Consider the following 17,457-nt stretch of genomic DNA (forward strand, 5'->3'; position numbering starts at 1 on the left):
GCTGCCCGGACCCCTCACCCCACCTCCCGCCTCCTCCCCGCAGGCCGCTGTGCCCCCATGAAGAGCATCTCCAGCAGCCTCAAGGAGACCATGAACCCCCACGACATCGTGCAGGACGCCATCCACAACTTCTCGCCTGCCTACCAGCAGTACACGCAGCAGTCCACCCTGGAGCCCGGGCCGACCTGGCGCGGGGCTGCCCATGGCCTCTCCCGCTCCCACAGCCTCAGCAGCGGCCGCGACAACGAGAAGACGCTCCTGCTCAGCTCCGACGACGAGTTCTAGGGGCGGCTGCTGCTGGCAGGGGGACGGACCGGCCCCTTGGCCCAGGGCAGGGTGTGCCCCGCCTCTGGCCTCACCTCCAGGCAGGGAGGCCGGCTGGCACAGCCTTGGCATCGCCTTTTAATTTATTGGACCAGAAACACTCACATATCGCTTCAAGAGGAACAGCCCGACGCCGCCGTCTGCCCAGGGAACGGCCCAGGCTCACCCAGGAGCCTTCAGGAATATTTATACAAGGCCACGGCTCTGCCGCCTGGACCACGGGGAGAGGATGGTGGGAGCAACTCCCCGTGCCCCTGCGGCTTGTCTTGTGAGGACCAGCCGTGCCCAGGCCCCGACGCCTGTGTTGTGGACCAGCGGCTGCCGTCTTCTCAGCCCCTCACCTCCCCCCGCCACCAGACGTAAACCCCTCCCCCAAACACCGTGCAATACTCTCCCCCCAGGGCTCCCACCTGCTCCCAGCCCTGCCCCCCTGGTCCCATGCTAGATTAGCCTCACCTGGGTGGGAGGAGGGGGCATGGATGCTCTCTGCGGATCCTCCTCCCGACCCAGGCCTGCCTGGCATGCTGCAGGGATCAGAGCCAGACACCAAGAGCCATGGGTCCCACCTCAGAGGGCGCCTGGGCGTCCTCCGGGGCTGCCCCTTCTGCCTGCCTCACACCCCTTTCCGTGGGCCTGCTGAGGAGCCAGCAGTGCACACTGCCCTCCCACGAGGGGTCCTTCTTGAGAGCATCTTGAGCAGAGCCCTTGCATTCCAGCTACTCAAAGGGTCGGGGGCTCCCAGCCCTCCTTCCTCTGCTGGATCCTCGTCTCTCCCTGGGGCTCCTCCCTCCTGTTTCACAGGGAGGGCCTGGCCTCTGCATTGCAGACCAGCTTCCGGAGGAAGGAGCGCAGGCGGGAGGGATGGGGCGTGCGGCGGGGAGCCCAGAGTTGGGGGACTCCTCTCTCTGGCCCCATATCCACACAGGGCCTGGTGTCCTGCCTCATCTGGCCCCACGGCCCATCTCTTCTGTGCCTTAGTCACATATGAAAGCCCCCCACCGCGCCTGCCCCCGGCTATCAGTCTGACCCAGACACTCCCTGGGGGGGCTCCCTGTTAAGCTGCTGGCACTCCCTGGGATCCTGTAGTGCAGGGCCAGGTACCCTTGGTCAGGCCTCAGGGGTGGCCAGGACCACCAGTCCCCTCCCTTCCCCCACCTCCACGCCCACATGCATGGAGCCTCCCAGGGCCGGAGCCCCCAGGCAGGCCAGGCTTCCACTGGCCACTGTCTTTGGAGGAGCCTCGTGATAATGGGACACAATGCATGTTCATTCAGGCAGAGCGTTCCCGTCACATGAAACCCAGAGAGCACGCGGGTGTGGGCTGCACCAGCCTGGAGGAGGGGAAGGTGAAGGGGGCCCGACCCTGAGGGACCTTGGCATCTCTTAACCTTTTGGCCACTCCTGGACTGAACCGTGCCAAGGTCGGGCAGGGGGTTCCATCCCAGGAGTCTTCCCCTGCCTCCTTTGGCGACCAAGCCAGCACTGGGGTTAGGGGGCACAGAGGCTGGCTCGTGCGCCCCGTTGGATGGGCCTGGCCAGCTCGTACCGAGCTGTGCAGGAAGGGGCGGGCTGTCCACGGAGAATTTCTGGGCTGCCCCTGTCATTTGCTTTCATGAATTTGATTCTCCTTCCAGGCCAAAGTGTGCTGCTGACCCCCTGTCCCCCACCCCCGTCTTTGCCTGTTCTGGCCCCTGGCCACTTGCAAGGTGGACGGGAGGTGCTCCGTGGCAGGGAGCTAGCAGTCCTCGGGAAGATGGGGGCTGGGAACGTGTGCCCAACCACTCCACCCCTCCTTCCTAGGATGTGTAACCTACCTTGTCTTTTTATTTTTTTTTTAATTTTTTTTTCCCAATAGAGTAGCTCTTTGTACATAAAAAATACTTGAAAAATTAATTGTATGATGTATGAGAAGACAGAGTCCCCTAGTTTTGTATCTCGTGTATGACTGCCATGAGTTCCACCAGAAAGCCGCTCTATTTTGGTCTCTGTGACATTTTAAATGCGTGACAGAAGTGAGCAAATACAGTGAGAAAGAAATATATATATGAGATAATATAGATTGTATTGAAATCTCTTCTGCCGGTGGGTGAGGTTTTTTCCCCCAGCTTGTGTGTGTGTGTTTGGGGGTGGGTTTAGTGGTTGTGGGTTCAAAGGTGTCCTAGGAAACCCTCTTCTGTCCGGGTTGTAGGTATAAGTGATGGGGGGTTCACATTGCCAGACTGAAATTGGGGCCCAGGTCCCCGTTGGACAGAGTGTCTCCCCCTCTTCTGGCCAGTGGGACATTGATCACTAGGGGTCCACCCACCTCGACACCCAGCAGTGGGTTGATGCCTCGTGCTGGCTTCAGTCAACCAGCTAAATGGGGTGCACCCTCCAGCAGCCCCATTTCTGCAGATGTCTTCCTGGGGTTTAAAGAATTTCCTGCAATCCTCATGCCTCCTGGTCTATCTCCATGCCTCCAGGAGCCCACCCTCCACCCTGGGACCCGGGGCAGGAGGCCTGGAGCAGGGCCTGCCCAGTAGTGGGCATGCGTGACACCTGGCACCTTCCTGCCATCACTGCATGCCTTCTGTGGCCTGGCCTGGCTGACAGGGGCACTCAGGAATGTGGTGTGGGCGGGGGAAATTCCCAGCCCGGCCACCCTCCACTGGGTCCCCCACACGGCTTCCTGCTGTCCTTTCCTCAGGCCTGGGCTCAGTGTCTTGGAATCAGGATCCTGGACCCGAGCCTGAGAGGGGAGACGGGCCTGTGGACCCACCCAGCCAGTGTGGTCTGGCTGTTTCCCAGCTTTTGGGTCCTCCCCAGAAGCATCCTTCTAGCCCAGCCATCCCTCCATACCCAGCCACATGGAACTCCTCCTCCCGGACATCAGGTGCACTGGGGTAAGCGTTCAGTCTGCCTGCGAAAGCTTGCAGCCCCTGGCATCCCCAGTGTTTGCCACATGTACGACCTTACATAAACTGAGGCTGCAAGCAGTGACATAAGCCATCAAAGGTCATACAGCTAGAGAAAAACACACCCCAATTTCCCTGACCCCTGGACCACAGAACACTCTTTCCCAGGGTGCCCTGGAAGCGCTGGCAGATCGGATTAAATTAACAGGAAAGTCTGGCATGCTGAAGTCCGTGGGATCACAAATAGTCGGACACTACTCAGTGACTGAACAACAGCAGGGAGTTTGGGGCCTAGGATGAGACCCAGGGTTGCGTTCTAGGCCTGCAGGCTGGGGTTGAGGAAGTCACTTCTCTCTCTGCCTCCCTGTGCCTTTCCGGAACATGAGGAAAATATTTTTTACTTGGCTGTAGAAAGTCAGACCTCAATGTGAAAGTACTGGAACAATTCCTCTTAAATCGGGGAATTTTCCTCTCTGGGTGGGACTGTTTATTTGCTGACGGGATGCCCAGGGAATTTAACCCTACATTTCATTGTTCGCCTGGCTTTGCCTTCCCCAGGGAGGCTCCTTGGCTCCAGGCACCCAGATGGAAGGACAGGACCCTGTCTGGTTCCCACCCCCACCCTACCTCCCCCTTCGCCCCTGCCACCACACGCTACCCCAGCACAAGCCCAGGTGCTAGAGTTGGTGATGGGTCACAGTTTCTTCATCTGCAAATTGGAGGAAACCCCCCACCCATCAGAGGGTTCTGCCTGGGACTGAAAGCAGAATCCATCTTGGGCCCCTCATTCAGAACCCACCCCTGCAAAAAAAGAAAAACAAACATAAACCAGGACACATACTTCTAAACTGTGGAAAAAGAGAACTTGACTTTATTCAGGAAGTCTACAAAATACAGAAGGCGGATAACTCGCTTACTGTAAGTCAGAAAAATAAATAAATTCTGGGGGCCGGGCACTTTTCTTTTAAAACACATTTTTTGGTTGTTTTGCCATCCGGCTTTCCCTAAATATAAGATAAAATGTGTTTTATTTGCAGATATAAAATATAAAGTCCAGCTCAGGGCTGCACACCACTTTTCCCAGGCAGTGGGCGCTAGGCCTCTGGCTGGGGAGAATAACTTAGATTCGTGCAATAAATAAACAGCGGGGAGGGGCAGCTGTCTAATAGGGGAGGGGGAGGGGCTGGGGCCAGACTTCCCAGGAGAATAGCACTCAATGGCATTGGCCCGCCCCCACCCAACAGGATGGACAGGTAGGACCCTTCCCTTTTTAAGGACCCCTATCCCAGGTTTCAGAACCGTAGGATCTGTCTTATCTCCCCACCTGCCTCTGTGGTCACTTCCTTTGTCCCCTTTCTCTTTGGCCAGCTCCCTGGGTTCAGGGAGAGCCCAGGACAGAGTCAGGCCAGCTCCTTCCCTCTCTTCCATCTGTATCACCTTCTCTTTCCTTCTCTTCACCTGACTCACAGAGAGCCACCTCTCAGACCACGGAGGCCCTTGCATCACCTTTTCAGGCCCCAACCACTGCCCCCAACAATCATGGCTGGAAGTCTCAGGGCAGCAGTGGAAAGACATGGTTCCAGCTTAACCGCTGAGCACATGTGGCCTCGGGCAATGGCAGGTCTGCTGGAGGCCTGTTTTCCCCATCTGTGAATTGGGCTTCACTAGGTGATTTCTGATGAGTCTTCCAGCTCTGGAGGGCCAGGCATCCATGCCCAAAGCAGAGACGGGAACATCAACTTCCCAACTGGACAATCCTACCAGAGGCATGCGGGGGTAAAGTCTAGTCCTGTATCCTGGAGGGTGGGGACAGGCCGATGGCACGATCTGAGCAGTTACAAAATGAGGGATGGCCATCTTCCCCTCGATGGCCCTTCTCTAATCAGCTTTGTATCCCATCCTCCCAAACTAAGAAGGCTGAAGTTTTTAGGAAAGGAAACGCCAGACCTCGACCTCACCGGACCTCCTATCTCACCAAAGTTGCCCCTCCCCGGGGCCATTAGGTCCCAGTTTCAGAGACCGCACGAGGAAGACAAGATCTGGGGAGGGAACATGTGTTCACCACGGGGGGAGCTGGTGGCTGCAGAGAAATGGCACTTGGAGACGGAGACGGCGCTTAGGCACTTAGGGAAGGCAGCTGGGGTCGGAGGGGCGTGGTTTGGGAAATGGGCGGGGGTGGAACGGGCGGGACTCGGCGAGCACTAGGAGCAGGCGGCGGGGGCGGGGCCGGGGGCGGGGCCCGGACCAGGGGCGGGGCCCGGGCCGGGGCTCGGGGCGGACTTGACGATGGTGATGACGCTGGCCGGCGCCACCAGCGCCGCCGGCCCGCGGGCGGCGGCCACCGAGCGCGCGAAGCCCTGCAGCGCTTCGCACTTGCCGCGCAGCGCGTCGAGCTCCAAGCGCATGGCGGCGTTCTCGCGCGCCAGCTTGTCCACCTCGCGCTCCAGCTCCGACTTCTGCTTCTGCAGCTCCTCCTTCTGGCACACGCGCTTCACGCGGCAGCTGGCCGCGTAGCCGCGGTTCTTGAGTGTGCGGCGCCGCTGCTTGAGCCGCGTCACCTCTTCGGCCGAGAGCCCTCGCAGGTGCCGGTTCAGCTCGCGCACAGACAGCCCCATCAGCGCCTCATCTGACAGGTGCGGCGTGTTCTCGCTCAGCTCACGCTTGATCTGCGGGCGTGGGCGCGTGGGGAAACTGAGGCTCAGGGTCACACTCTACACTGCGGGCCCTGAGCTCTGGACCCGGCGCGCAGCAGGTGCTGGGGTCGGCTTCCCCTCCACCGCTAGTGTTCCCCCTTCCCCGCCAGGGACACTGAGCTGGTGGCGGACTTGCTCCAAGACTCCGAAGGGGAGCAGGAATCCCCAAAGCGGAAACCGGGTGAGACCGGGATCTGGATAAAAAGGAGCCACCTTAGAGCTCAGTCCGGATTCTAACCCAGCGACTCCGCCTGGACTCAGCCAGAAAAACCCAAGAAAGCACATTTAAAGTCCAACTGCTCCGTGGACGTTGTCCTCATGGGGAAGTAGGTCCAGAGAGGGAAGTGACCTGCCCTGGGGCACACAGCCTATGGCCAGAGCCCAGGCCTGCTGGTTCCCAGCCAGGCTGGGCCTGGAAAGGCCCTATGAATGGCTTCATGAATGCCTGATGTCTGCTGAGGCCCTCTTGGGGATTCTAGTAACTGAAGGGGAAGTTGGGATGGGAGCTCAGCCTGGGCAGGGAGGGAGGGGAGGCCTGGAGACAACAAGGGCTGCCTTCTCACCTTCAGCGCTTTGCTGGATAAGGGATCCACAGACATGTTTGCAGAAGGTACCCTCTGGGCTAAGACCTAGGAGAGAGAGGAGACCAAAGTCAGTTTTTCTCCCACTTGGAATGAAATCCAAACACTACTATCTTCGCATTCAAGGCCCCTGCTATCTTAGAATTCATCTCATACCACTTCCCTTGGCCCCAGTGGTCCAGCTACAGTGGCCTCATTGAATGGTTCATTCCAGCCTCAGGGCCTTTGCACTTTCTTGGCTTTTTCTGGCTCTTGGGTTTTTCTTGGGTTTACTGTTCTCTTCCTTTTTATCTCCCCAAAGTCTCTTCATCATTTAGATCTTTGCTCAGTGCTACCTCTTCAGAGAGGCTAAAACTGGCTAAAACACCCCTTGTACCATATCACATAACCCCATTTCCTAACCCCCAGGCTCCTTTCACACTACTGCCCTCCTCTCTTCTGCCCTCCAGTCACAAGGAATTTCTTTCACTTCCTCTCACCCCATGCTTTCTTGCCTTTGGGTCACGCCAAGCCTTGTGACACTTCTCCTCCCACTCCCACTTTATTTGGCAGACTCCTACTATTCAGCCTTCTGCCCTGAGCATGGACATCTCCTCCTCCAGGAAGGCCTCCCAGACTCCTAGGACTTATTCAGCACCGCCCACCCCAGCAGTTCTGCCCTATGTTGTAATGGTCGGTTTCCCTGACTCCCCACCAGACAGGGACCTCCACAGCCAAGAACCAGGTGCAGACAGCTCTGGGTGTGAGGCTGCCAGCACAGGGGCTGGCAGGGAGCAGGCACTGGTGAGGTGTGGATTGGTGGGTCTATGACACTGTCTGTCACCCAGCTTGTCAAGGTCTGAACCTTGTGCCAAGCCCACACCCTGCTGAAGACCATCGAGAGAAAAACCTCCTGGCCCTGCCTCCAATTCTTCCTCCTTTCTATCTGCTTCTGCACGGCAGGGATGGCACATAGGTACCAGGAGGATGGGAGGAAGAAGGGATTCTGTCTTCATAACTGGCTCCCAGGGAGGGTATAGGAAACAAGGAAAGGAACAGTGGATTAAGGGTCAAGCCTGGTTTGAGTCCCATCTCTGTTTTCTCCAGGCTGTGTGACTGTGGGCAAGTCACTCCTCCCCTCTGGGTCTCCACTTTCCTATCTGTAAGTTGGGAACAATACCTGTCTCACAGGGTTTTGATGGAACCAAATAATGCAAACCGGAGAGGTCAGTGAGCACCATTAGAATTGCTGAGTCTGTTCAGGAGGGGTTGGGCCTGTAGCAATTCCTGGGACATCGCTTTGACTTGGCGTCTCCTGGCTGGCCAAGGTCACGCAGGAAAGGCTCTTAGAGACTGTCTGGCCCCTGCCTCCTCACTTCACCCAAGGGGAGGTAGAGACCAGAGAGAGGCCCCTCTTGCCTGAAGTCACACAGCAGGTGAATGGCTGCCTTCTCCTAAATCAGGAGGAATTCTGAACACGTGTAAAGGTCCCAGGACTGAATCCTGATTGCCTTCACACCATCAGTACCCCAGTTCTCCCAACAACCCTGTGAGGTAATGGCCAGAGAGGTCAATAGAGTAGTCCAGGGTCACACAGCTAATAGTGGATAAAGCCTGGGACTGAGGCCACATGGAACCACATGTCTCCTCGCAGTGAGGTCCTCACAGGGCACCCTCTCTGGGCCATGTTTCCCCACCCCTGTAAAGAGACAGACTTGCCTGGCTCCAAGGCTACCCAGCTCTGATGTGCCAGGATCTGTGCTGGGTCTGCAAGTGTCATACAGATATCTAGGCCTCCTGGCTGGCTATTTAGGGGGCTGGGGTATTATGTGACGCCCAGGCAGTCTGGGCTACTCAGAAAGCCTGATGGGAGAGGTGATCTAAGAGCCTGCTGGGTGCTGAGCAATATGTGGTGGGTGACTGATGCAGAACTCTGGAGGTATGGCCCCTAGGACAAGGCACTTTTCCTCCCTGGACCTTGGTTTCCTCACTTACACAGTGAGGACAATCATCATGGTGTTTGTGTGTAAAAACAAGAGGGTTAGAAAGATCAGAAGTGGCAAATGGTTGATTTATCTCCCCCACATTCCTCCCTCTACTCCTAACACGGACATCAATAATCAATTACCGCACTTTTTCTCACTGAGGTTGGACACAGCTCCTGAATCTTTCTCAACACAGCGCTGTTTTCCACTGAGCTTGGACATAACATTAGACTCTTCCTCAACACAGCCCTCCAGAGTAGGCCCAAGAGATAACTGTTGGCCATCCCCTATACTAGATAATGACTGAAGGTCCCATTCTCTCTGCTGGCTGTGATTCTAGGTACTTTGGGACCCCAGGGAGGCTTTAAACCTGTTCTTGCCTCCTCTCCTCTTTCTCCTCCTGTCCTAGCCTCAGCCCCTCAAACACATGCTATATGTCAGCTGAGGTACCCATGTCTGCCCAGGAACATCCTAGCTCAGCAGAGTCAGGCAGTCACGAAGGGAAAGTCACAAGAAGGTCACATTGGCTGATAACCTCAGACTTTCAGCTCTCCAACTCAGACGGGGAGCTGCTGGGCTGTCAACCAAGGGGCCGGGGTCCTCCTCCAGGCAGCCTCGGCCAGTGTGGTAGACCTTGGGCCTGAGACAGCAACTGATCCAACCTCCTTGTTCAGTAACTGTTTGGTGCCAGTGGTGGACTGGAACCCTGGAGTCCCCAGCTCAGGGCTCTTTCTTCAAAGCCAGCCATTATACTCCCCTCTCTGAAGGATAAGAGTCGGACACGACTGAGCAACTGAACTGAATACTCCCCACGTCCGAACCCTGCTTCTTCCCTTCCTGAGGCCAGCCAGCAGCCCTGACCTCCAGGGTCTGCAGGTTCCTAACATTCCCTGGAGGCATGGCTTGGAGGATTGACAGCCGCACTGCCCAGTCAGCAGCCACGGCCCCTGGCCCCCTAGTCCACTCAGAGGCATCCTGGAAACGGCCCACCCGCTGGCATGGGCTCCTCTGGCTGCTGAGCCATTTTTGCTTCCTCTGTGAGGACAGAGGGAAAAAATGTGTTTTCCTGGGCCTTGGCAGCCAGCACTGGTGGAGCCTCCTCCCTGCTGGAAGGGGAGCAGAGTTGGGAGAACCCAACACCACAGGGAAGTAGGAGCCTGGGGGTCTACCACCCACTAACACTTGGGGTGTGACTTCAGGTACACCACTCCCTCTCTCTGGGCCCAACACGCCAAACCACCAAGCCTACGGTACCTCCTAGCACTGACAATGTCAAAGTTTAGAGAGTTAGATTCTGGCCTGGAATGGAACTCCAAGACCACCAACAGAGTAGAGGCCCTGGAGCAAGGGAAGGAAAATCAGGGAAGACTTCCTGGGGGCAGGGGCCTGAGAACACAAACTCAGAGACTTTCAGCCTTGACTCTCCCTCTGCTCCATGCCTAGCCCTTAAGCATTTCCTCTTTCAGCAGCACTGTGACCAAAACCACCTGCTCTCTGGCATCCAGTCTTGCCTGCCTCCACCTCTGACCCCACCAGCTCTCCTCCCTGTCAGAGGGATCATTACTGACACAAACCTACAAACCTGACCATGTTCAGCCCATTTCAAAACCCTATGATGCAGCCTCCCCTCTAGCCCATGTGGTAGGCCCTTCTGGCCACTACCACGTTCTCTCCCCACACTCTTCCAGGATCCCCATGCTGACAACAAACGAATGAGCAGACAACAAACTTACCATCCCCACACATTCCCAAAAGGGACACACAGGGTGCATGTGTGTAAGAGGAGATGTCACTTGAGCCCTGCAGGATCTGCTTGCTTTGGAGAAACTGCTTCAAGAATCCTATAGCCCGTGCCCAGGAGTTCTTGCTCACCTGGGGTTTCCAGGCCTTTTTCTCTAGGTGTTGTGGAGTTTTACCAGGACACTGACCCAGGGCTCATTCATTCATTCAATCAGCAAACACCCAAGAAACACCTACCCTGTAGGTCCCAGGCTTGGTGCTGTACCCTGAAGGCCCAGAGTTGAATCAAAGCCCCTGCCCTTGAGGTTTTCACAGATGATTATCACTTGATCTGATATTCTGCCTGTCACCTCCTCAGGGAAGCCTTCCTTGATTGCCCTGGCTAAGTCAGAACTGTGTTATGTACTTTGTAATCACAGTGCCTTCCTCCTCATACCACCCATCTCAGCTGTGGTTTTGCATTTAGTTCAGTGGCTCTTTCCTCGACTTTGTCTTTCTTCCTTGACTGTAAGCTCCCAGAGGGCAGCTCTGGATCTGACTTGTTCACTATCTTATCCCCAGCATCTAGTCCTTGGTGGGCTCCATGGCAACGCAGGCTAAAAGTATGAGGACTGAGGGAGGCACAGGGACCAAGGGAGCCCTCATTGGGTCCTGGGCCCTACTGAAGGTCCAGGGGTGATTCAGTGGGAGGTTAAACCTTTCCATCTCGGGAGTCAATCAGCCACTTCCTCTTGTTCCCTGCTCCCTAGCCCTGCTCAGGGATGTTTCCTGCCCAGTTTTGAAGATCCGCCTGCCTGATTCCTGTGCTCCTGGCGGCTACCTCCCTTACACATTCCACATATTCCTGGACATCCCTGGCCTCCGCCTGGGGCTGTTGGCTCTGTTTTCTCTTGTATGGTTCCCCTGGAAATTAGGCTGTATGTGGAGGCTGTCACACCTCCCCCAGCCCACTGCCATCCTACCACCTTGGATGTTGCCTAGTTGCTGCTACAGATGGGGACACAGAAGTTACCAGCTGTGGTGGCAGCTCAGAGATTCAAAGTTAAAAGATTATCTGGTCCAGCTCAATGCCCTCCCCCACACACCCCATGATCCTGTAGTCCTGTGGGCGGGAGGAAGAGAGGGCAGAATAGGACCAAGGAAGCCCCAGGCCCCAGCCCAGCCCTCAACATCCCTCAGCAGGGCACTGATGGAGCAGGGGCAGGGTGAGGTGGTGGTGGGAGCCCCCTCACAGTAACCCCTCCCGCTCCAGGACAAGTAGTCCCGCTGCCTGTTAACCAAGCCTGGCCCAGGTCCTCAACTAGCTCCTCAGGTCCAGTCATCGATAGCTCTGTCTGATTAGTCCCACTTGTGAACTGAAACCACCAGAAGGGCAGAAACCAGCTCCACCCCAACCTTGGGTTCTCACCCTTCCTGATCCAGCAGGTACAGCCTCTAGAACCCAGACCAGACAGAGGAGTAGGCACCAGAGAGAGGAAGCCTGGTATCCCTTCCTACCTCCAACCTTTATCGTGCTCCCCGCCGCCCCCCCCCCCACACCCCCTTCCCCCGCCCTTCCTGTTTCTCCTGAGACTGAGGGGCTGGGCAACCACGGGGATGATGGAGAGTCCCGAGAGGAGGGCCTGTCTTCCCCAGGCAGCCAGAAAACCTGGGGACAAGGACCTGGACACCAGCCTACTTTGTTGCCAGACCCACCGGGGTGATGGAGCCAGGGGTGGCACCTTCACCTCGTCCCCCAGGGAAACCCGGTGTGATCTTTGATATTTCGCCCCACCCCGTGGCTGAAGGCGCAGGCTCTGGGTGGGGGACAAACACCGCAGTCACGTGGCTGCGGTCCTGGGAAACTCCGGGGAGAGCAAGGGCCTGGCGGCCACCGGCTGGTGGGAAAGGGACAACCCGGGAGAGAATTCCCAGACCCTTGTGACTATGGACTGGGCCATTTCTCTCGCTTCTTCTTTTATTCCTGTGGTCAAGCTCATTCGGAGGTACGATCCGCTGGTTATACAGGCCCCGCCTGGGAGCGTTCGGACACACACACACACACCACACACACACACACTCCCCAAGGTACACGGCGCAAGCACGCAGCGGGCAGGATACCCAGGACGCTGGCCAGGGAACACACACGCACGCACGCCCTCGGACGTAAACAAACCGCGCACGCACGGCCTGCGGGCACAGGTCCAGGGACTGTTCTCACCGAGTCACGTACTTGCACACACCAACCCCGGCCCCGCCTGGGCGGACGCTGACGCTCGCCAGCCCGCGCTGCCCCTTCCTGCCCGACTTCACCGCCTCTCGGCCCGCGCCCCCAAAAGGGGCCCATTAACCCCGCACCCCGCCAAGTTCGTTTCGGCCGCGTCTCGGTCCCACAGGACCTCCGCCCCACCCCCCCCCCACCCTCACCCCGACACCCTCCCAAGCCTGCAGTCCGGGCGAGGGATCCACGGTAACACTGACTGAGTGGGGCCCGGCGCCCCGCCCCAGGCACGTTCCAGGACCGCGGAGACCCTGCCGCCCGCTGGCCCTGCGCGCTAGTCCCGCGACCCTTACCCGCCTCTCGTCTTGCTTCGCCTGGCGTCCCTGGCACTCACGGGGTCCCGCTGCGGTCTGAGCTGTTCTCCTCGGCCCGCGCCTCGGTCAGCCTCCCCCTCCGGTCCCGACCGCGGGTCGCTCCCAGCCCGGATCGCCGGAGCGACGCGCCGAGTTTTGTTGTGGGGCGGGCAGCGCTGGGGGCCGCGCCGAGTTGTAAGGCGAGCTTCCCGGAATTACTCACTCACAGGATTCCTTTCATTCATAAAAACCCAGTCATACGGTGACGTCACCGCCCCGGCCGCCCCCCGGCCCCAGAGCGGCCTCCCGGCTCCCCAGCCCCGCCCCTGGCCATCTCCGCCCCAGATAGGCCCCGCCCAGGCCCTGGCCCCGCCCCCCGGGATTCTCAATCCCGGTTAGAGCGCTGACTGCGGGAGTTCACGCGACATCTCCCCGGAGCCGCGCGGGTGAAGGTGTCGTTTGTCTCATTCTACAGTCCACAGTCGTGGGTCTCTTCTCCTTTCGACCTACACCCTCTGCCTCGATGATCTCATCTAGTCTCGTGGTTTTAAATGCCATCTGTAGGCTCAGGAGCTCCATATTTTGTATTTCCAGAGGGAACGGCTTCTCTTTGAGTTCCAGACTGTATCCAACTGCCCATTCAGCGCCTCCACGTGGGTAGGAGATGAGGCCTCCATGCCCTGCACAGCCAAGATCCCACTCCTGAGCATCAACCCTAGCTCAGCAACATACACACCCAGTCTCTCCATCTCAGCTGTTCAAACCCCAGACCTCTCCCTTCTCCTCACTTCCTGAGTCACTGGCTCCACCTCCAACACCACCCTGCATCTGACCACTTCTGGCCACCCCCAGTTCTGCCACCTGGTCCAGGGATCATCAACTCAGCTGGACCACGGCCACAGCCTCCTGATAACTTCCTCACTTTATCCCTAAAGGCTTTCTTCACACACCGGACAATATTCTCCTTGTAACAAAGATCAGCTTGTTTAACACTCTCCCACCCGTTGGCTTAACACTCTCAAAGATTTTCCTTCGCATTTAGATATAAACTATACTCCTCCCTTTGGTCTACAGGGCCCTAAGCCATCTGATCTCTGCCCAACTTCATCTCTGTCACTCTCCCCTTTCCCCGCTACTCTTCAGTCACACTGCCCTTTTTACTGCTCATCTAACACACCAAGCTCATTCCTGCCACAAGTCCTTTGCACTTGCTGTTTCGTCTTCTGTTCGCTGCCTGGCTCTTTCTCATCTTTCAGGTCAGCTCAAATGTCACGGCCTTAGAGAGGTCTTTCCTGACAGCCCTGGGTAAAGGAGCCACCATCTCTGAAATTTGGTTTTTATATTAGCTTAATATCTCCATATTAATATTAGCTTAATATATGCTGACAAAGGTCCATCTAGTCAAAGCTATGGTTTTTCCAGTAGTCATGTATGGATGTGAGAGTCGGACCATAAAGAAGGCTGAGTGCCAAAGAATTGATGCTTTCGAACTGTGGTGTTGGAAAAGACTCTTGAGAGCCCCTTGGAGAGCAAGGAGATCAAACCAGTCAGTCCTAAAGGAAATCAACCCTGTATTCATTGGGAGGACCGATGCTGAAGCTCCAGTACTTTGGCCACTTGATGCAAAGAGTTGACTCATTAGAAAAGACCCTGATGCTGAAGAAGTTTGAGGGCAGCAGGGGAAGGGAACGACAGAGGATGAGATGGTTGGATGGCACCATTGACTCAATGGACATGAGTCTGAGCAAACTCTGGGTGATAGTGAAGGACAGGGAAGCCTGGCATGATGCAGTTCATGGGGTCACCAAGAGCCGGACATGATTTAGCGACTGAACAACAAATATCTCCATAGGGTATTATTTTGCTTACATACTTGTTTATTATAACCCAAATGTAAGTTTCATGAAGGTAGACACTTGTCTATCTTCCTGACTACTGCAGATCTTTTGCCTAGAGCAGTGCTCGGCACATAAGCAAGCCCTCAGCAAATATTTGTCAAGGAAATAAATGAGTGAAGGCTCAGAGAGGTCAAGTGACTTTCCAAAGTCACCCAGCCAGGAAGTATAAGAACTGGAGTTATAACCCAGACCTAATTCCTGGTCTAGACATTTGGGATTCAGCCCAACTGGGTGAGGCCCAGTATAAATGTGGGGGATGTATTCAGGGCCTGTATTCAGGGATGAATACATTCAGGGATGTATTCAGCCACCCCAAAAGAGGTGGCTTTGGGGGCAAAATGGGGGAGTGTCCCAGTTCCTTCTTTTCTTTTGCTCATGGTGTTTCCATTGCCTGAAGTACCTGCTGTTGCTCCAGGAGCCATCTGTTCTATGAAATGGACATCACAGCACCTACATTATTTTACTGAGAAGGACCAGGACCTTCCCAACTAGGAGGTCTTTCTGTGGTCACCAGCAAGGCTCCCCCTTCCCTTGATTTCAGAGCTCTTGCTTTGCTTCCTCACCTATGAGCGATGGTCCACCGGGAATTGTGACAGCTATCCCTTACCTCCCAAAGGCCTGGGTTTCATATGCAAGTGGGCCCACTAGCTTCCCAAGTGACCAAATGTTGCAGCAGCTATGTCTGGCAAAGTATTCCCCTCAAAAATTGTCCCTTGCCTTATATCTACATAGCTAAGAGAGCCACTCACGCTACCTCTTGGAGTACCAAAGTTCTCAGTTTTAGAAACAGCACAATTGTGATTGTCCTTTTTCTCTACCCTCCATTTTCAATGAGTTTTCGAAAGCTGAGGCCATAGTAGGTGTTCGACTAATGAATGAACCCCCAGTGGATCTGCACAACACTCCTAGACACCATGAAACCTAAATTCTCCCATCTCCTGCCTGCCTGAATTAGGGGGTCAGAGTTTCAGGAGCCACCCAGCAGGGACTGCTCCCTGCAGATGTGGCTCCCTTTCTGGTCAAGGTCAAGGGACATGGTGCAATGTCATATTTAAAAGTGGGAGCTCTCTGGCTTGAAGCGGTTCCTAACGGCCAAATTTGGGACAATTTGAGCATCAGAAGAAATAACAGTAAACATGGGTTATGACCTGCTGAATAAGAGAAGAATCCATGAGTCCATATAATATGAATAAATAAATAAAGAGAAGAGAAAGCTCCACCTTCAAGTAAAAAGAAAGATAGGGACTTCCCTGGTGGTCCAGTGGCTAAGACTCCACACTCTCAATGCTGGGGCCCATATTTGATCCCTGGTCAGGGAATTAGAGCTTATGTACATGCTGCAACTAAGAGTTCACATGCCACAACTTAAAAAAAATCCTATATGCTTCAACTAAAACCTGGCGTAGCCAAACAAATACATAAACAAAACATTAAAAACCAAAACACTGACGTGTTCAGAGGTAAGGGGCATCTGTCTGCAATTTACTCTCAAATGGAGTGGAAAGGTGGATTATAGATAAAATGTGATAAAATATTAACAACTGAGGAATCTGGGTGAAGAGCATATAGAAATTAGATATTGTTCCTGCAAGTTTTGTTTTAATTAAAAAAGTAAGATTTTGTTTCTTTGCTTGTTCCAAGTAGGGGCTCTCAAGTCAGCCTACAAGCTCAAATCCCAGCCTCACCCCTCGCCGCCCCCACCCCCCACAACTGAGTGATTTAACCACTCTCTGCCTCCTTTTTAAACTGGGTTTACTGTTGATAATAGTGCTTGCTCTGTGGCTTATGAAACAATTTATTGGGTTCGCCCTGAGAAGCATTGGGTGCAGTGCCTAGTACGCAATAAGAGATCAGTAAATAAATACTGGGTTAGAGAGAGATGAGTCCTCTGGAGTCCCCTAGGACACTCCCTCTGAGAAACCTGCTTCTCCCCCAGATGAGTGACGCAAAGCCAGTGGGGACCCCACCCTGCCCGGAGACCCCTCCTCCTGTCAACAGGGAGGAACCTTGTGGCCTGTGCCCAGGGAGGGAGCCGCCCTTTGCCAGCAAGGTCCAGCAGACCGTCAACCGGCCCAGCTAGTCTCTGCTCACCTGCCTGAGGGTCCAAAATACCAAATAGCACTGCACCAGGTCCTGGCGGGGCCCTGGCCCACAGTGGGTGCTCTGCCTAATAGCAGTTGCTCAGTAACCAAGCTTGACCCAAGCCAGGGGCTGCGGCTCGGAACTCACCCCGGCTGCCCCCAGAGTGGGGCATTCCTTCCTCCCAGCCTCAGTCTTTCCCACCTGCAGAGTGAGAGTGTAGAATCAGGTCAGTGGTTTTTCAACAACCTCAAACCACAGTGAACTTTCTTCAAATGAAACTTGACTCTGCAGGGTGTCCTACCTTGTAAACCATCAGAAGCCAGGCTGCCACGGAGGACACCTGGGCTGGTTTTAAGTTTTCCCTCCTTGGATGTTTTCTGGAGACCCTTCTTGCCCTGAGATTTGATTTCCAGGCCCCCATGAGCTCCTGCCCCTGGACCCTCGGGCCTTCCCTGCTTTGATTTGCAGGGTGGCTCCATCAGTTGGGCCAGGTCCCACATTTCCCACGGATCCCTCTACCTGGTGGGAGTGATCATCAGAGGCATCCCTTTCAGCACCTTCAGGCACCTTATCTTGTCCCAGCTCCTCCACCCATCACATACACCATGTGTGCGTGTATGTATGCTCGGTCGCTCAGTTGCATCCAACTCTTTGTGACTGTATGGACTGTAGCCCACCAGGCTCCTCTGTCCATGGAATTATCCCAGCAAGAATACTGGAGTGGATTG

General features: G+C 55.6%; 2 protein-coding genes across 4 annotated transcripts in view; one reads left to right on the forward strand and one right to left on the reverse strand.

Annotated features, from left to right (window-relative positions):
* The window catches only part of TMEM184B (transmembrane protein 184B), a 50,398-nt gene extending 48,000 nt beyond the window's left edge, over nt 1-2,398 (forward strand). For both annotated transcript variants that reach the window (XM_043439888.1, XM_043439889.1), the window contains one exon: nt 44-2,398. In XM_043439888.1, the coding sequence (XP_043295823.1) occupies nt 44-285 (242 nt within the window). In that variant the 3' untranslated portion in view covers nt 286-2,398. The remainder of the gene's footprint in view (nt 1-43) is intronic.
* Nucleotides 2,399-4,067: 1,669 nt separating this feature from the next.
* MAFF (MAF bZIP transcription factor F) lies at nt 4,068-13,100 on the reverse strand. Of its 2 annotated transcripts, none has more exons than XM_043439892.1 (3): nt 12,791-13,100; nt 6,475-6,540; nt 4,068-5,884 (listed from the first exon to the last, which is right to left on the reverse strand). In XM_043439892.1, the coding sequence occupies exons 2-3, from the start codon at nt 6,508-6,510 to the stop codon at nt 5,420-5,422; spliced, it is 501 nt and encodes a 166-aa protein (XP_043295827.1). In that variant the 5' UTR covers nt 6,511-6,540; nt 12,791-13,100; the 3' UTR covers nt 4,068-5,419. The 2 variants fall into 2 exon arrangements, with proteins under 2 accessions (XP_043295827.1, XP_043295826.1); XM_043439891.1 differs by having other exon boundaries at nt 12,750-13,098.
* Nucleotides 13,101-17,457: the final 4,357 nt, after the last annotated feature.

Source organism: Cervus canadensis, chromosome 21, assembly GCF_019320065.1.
Source record: "Cervus canadensis isolate Bull #8, Minnesota chromosome 21, ASM1932006v1, whole genome shotgun sequence".
Taxonomy (NCBI): domain Eukaryota; kingdom Metazoa; phylum Chordata; class Mammalia; order Artiodactyla; family Cervidae; genus Cervus; species Cervus canadensis.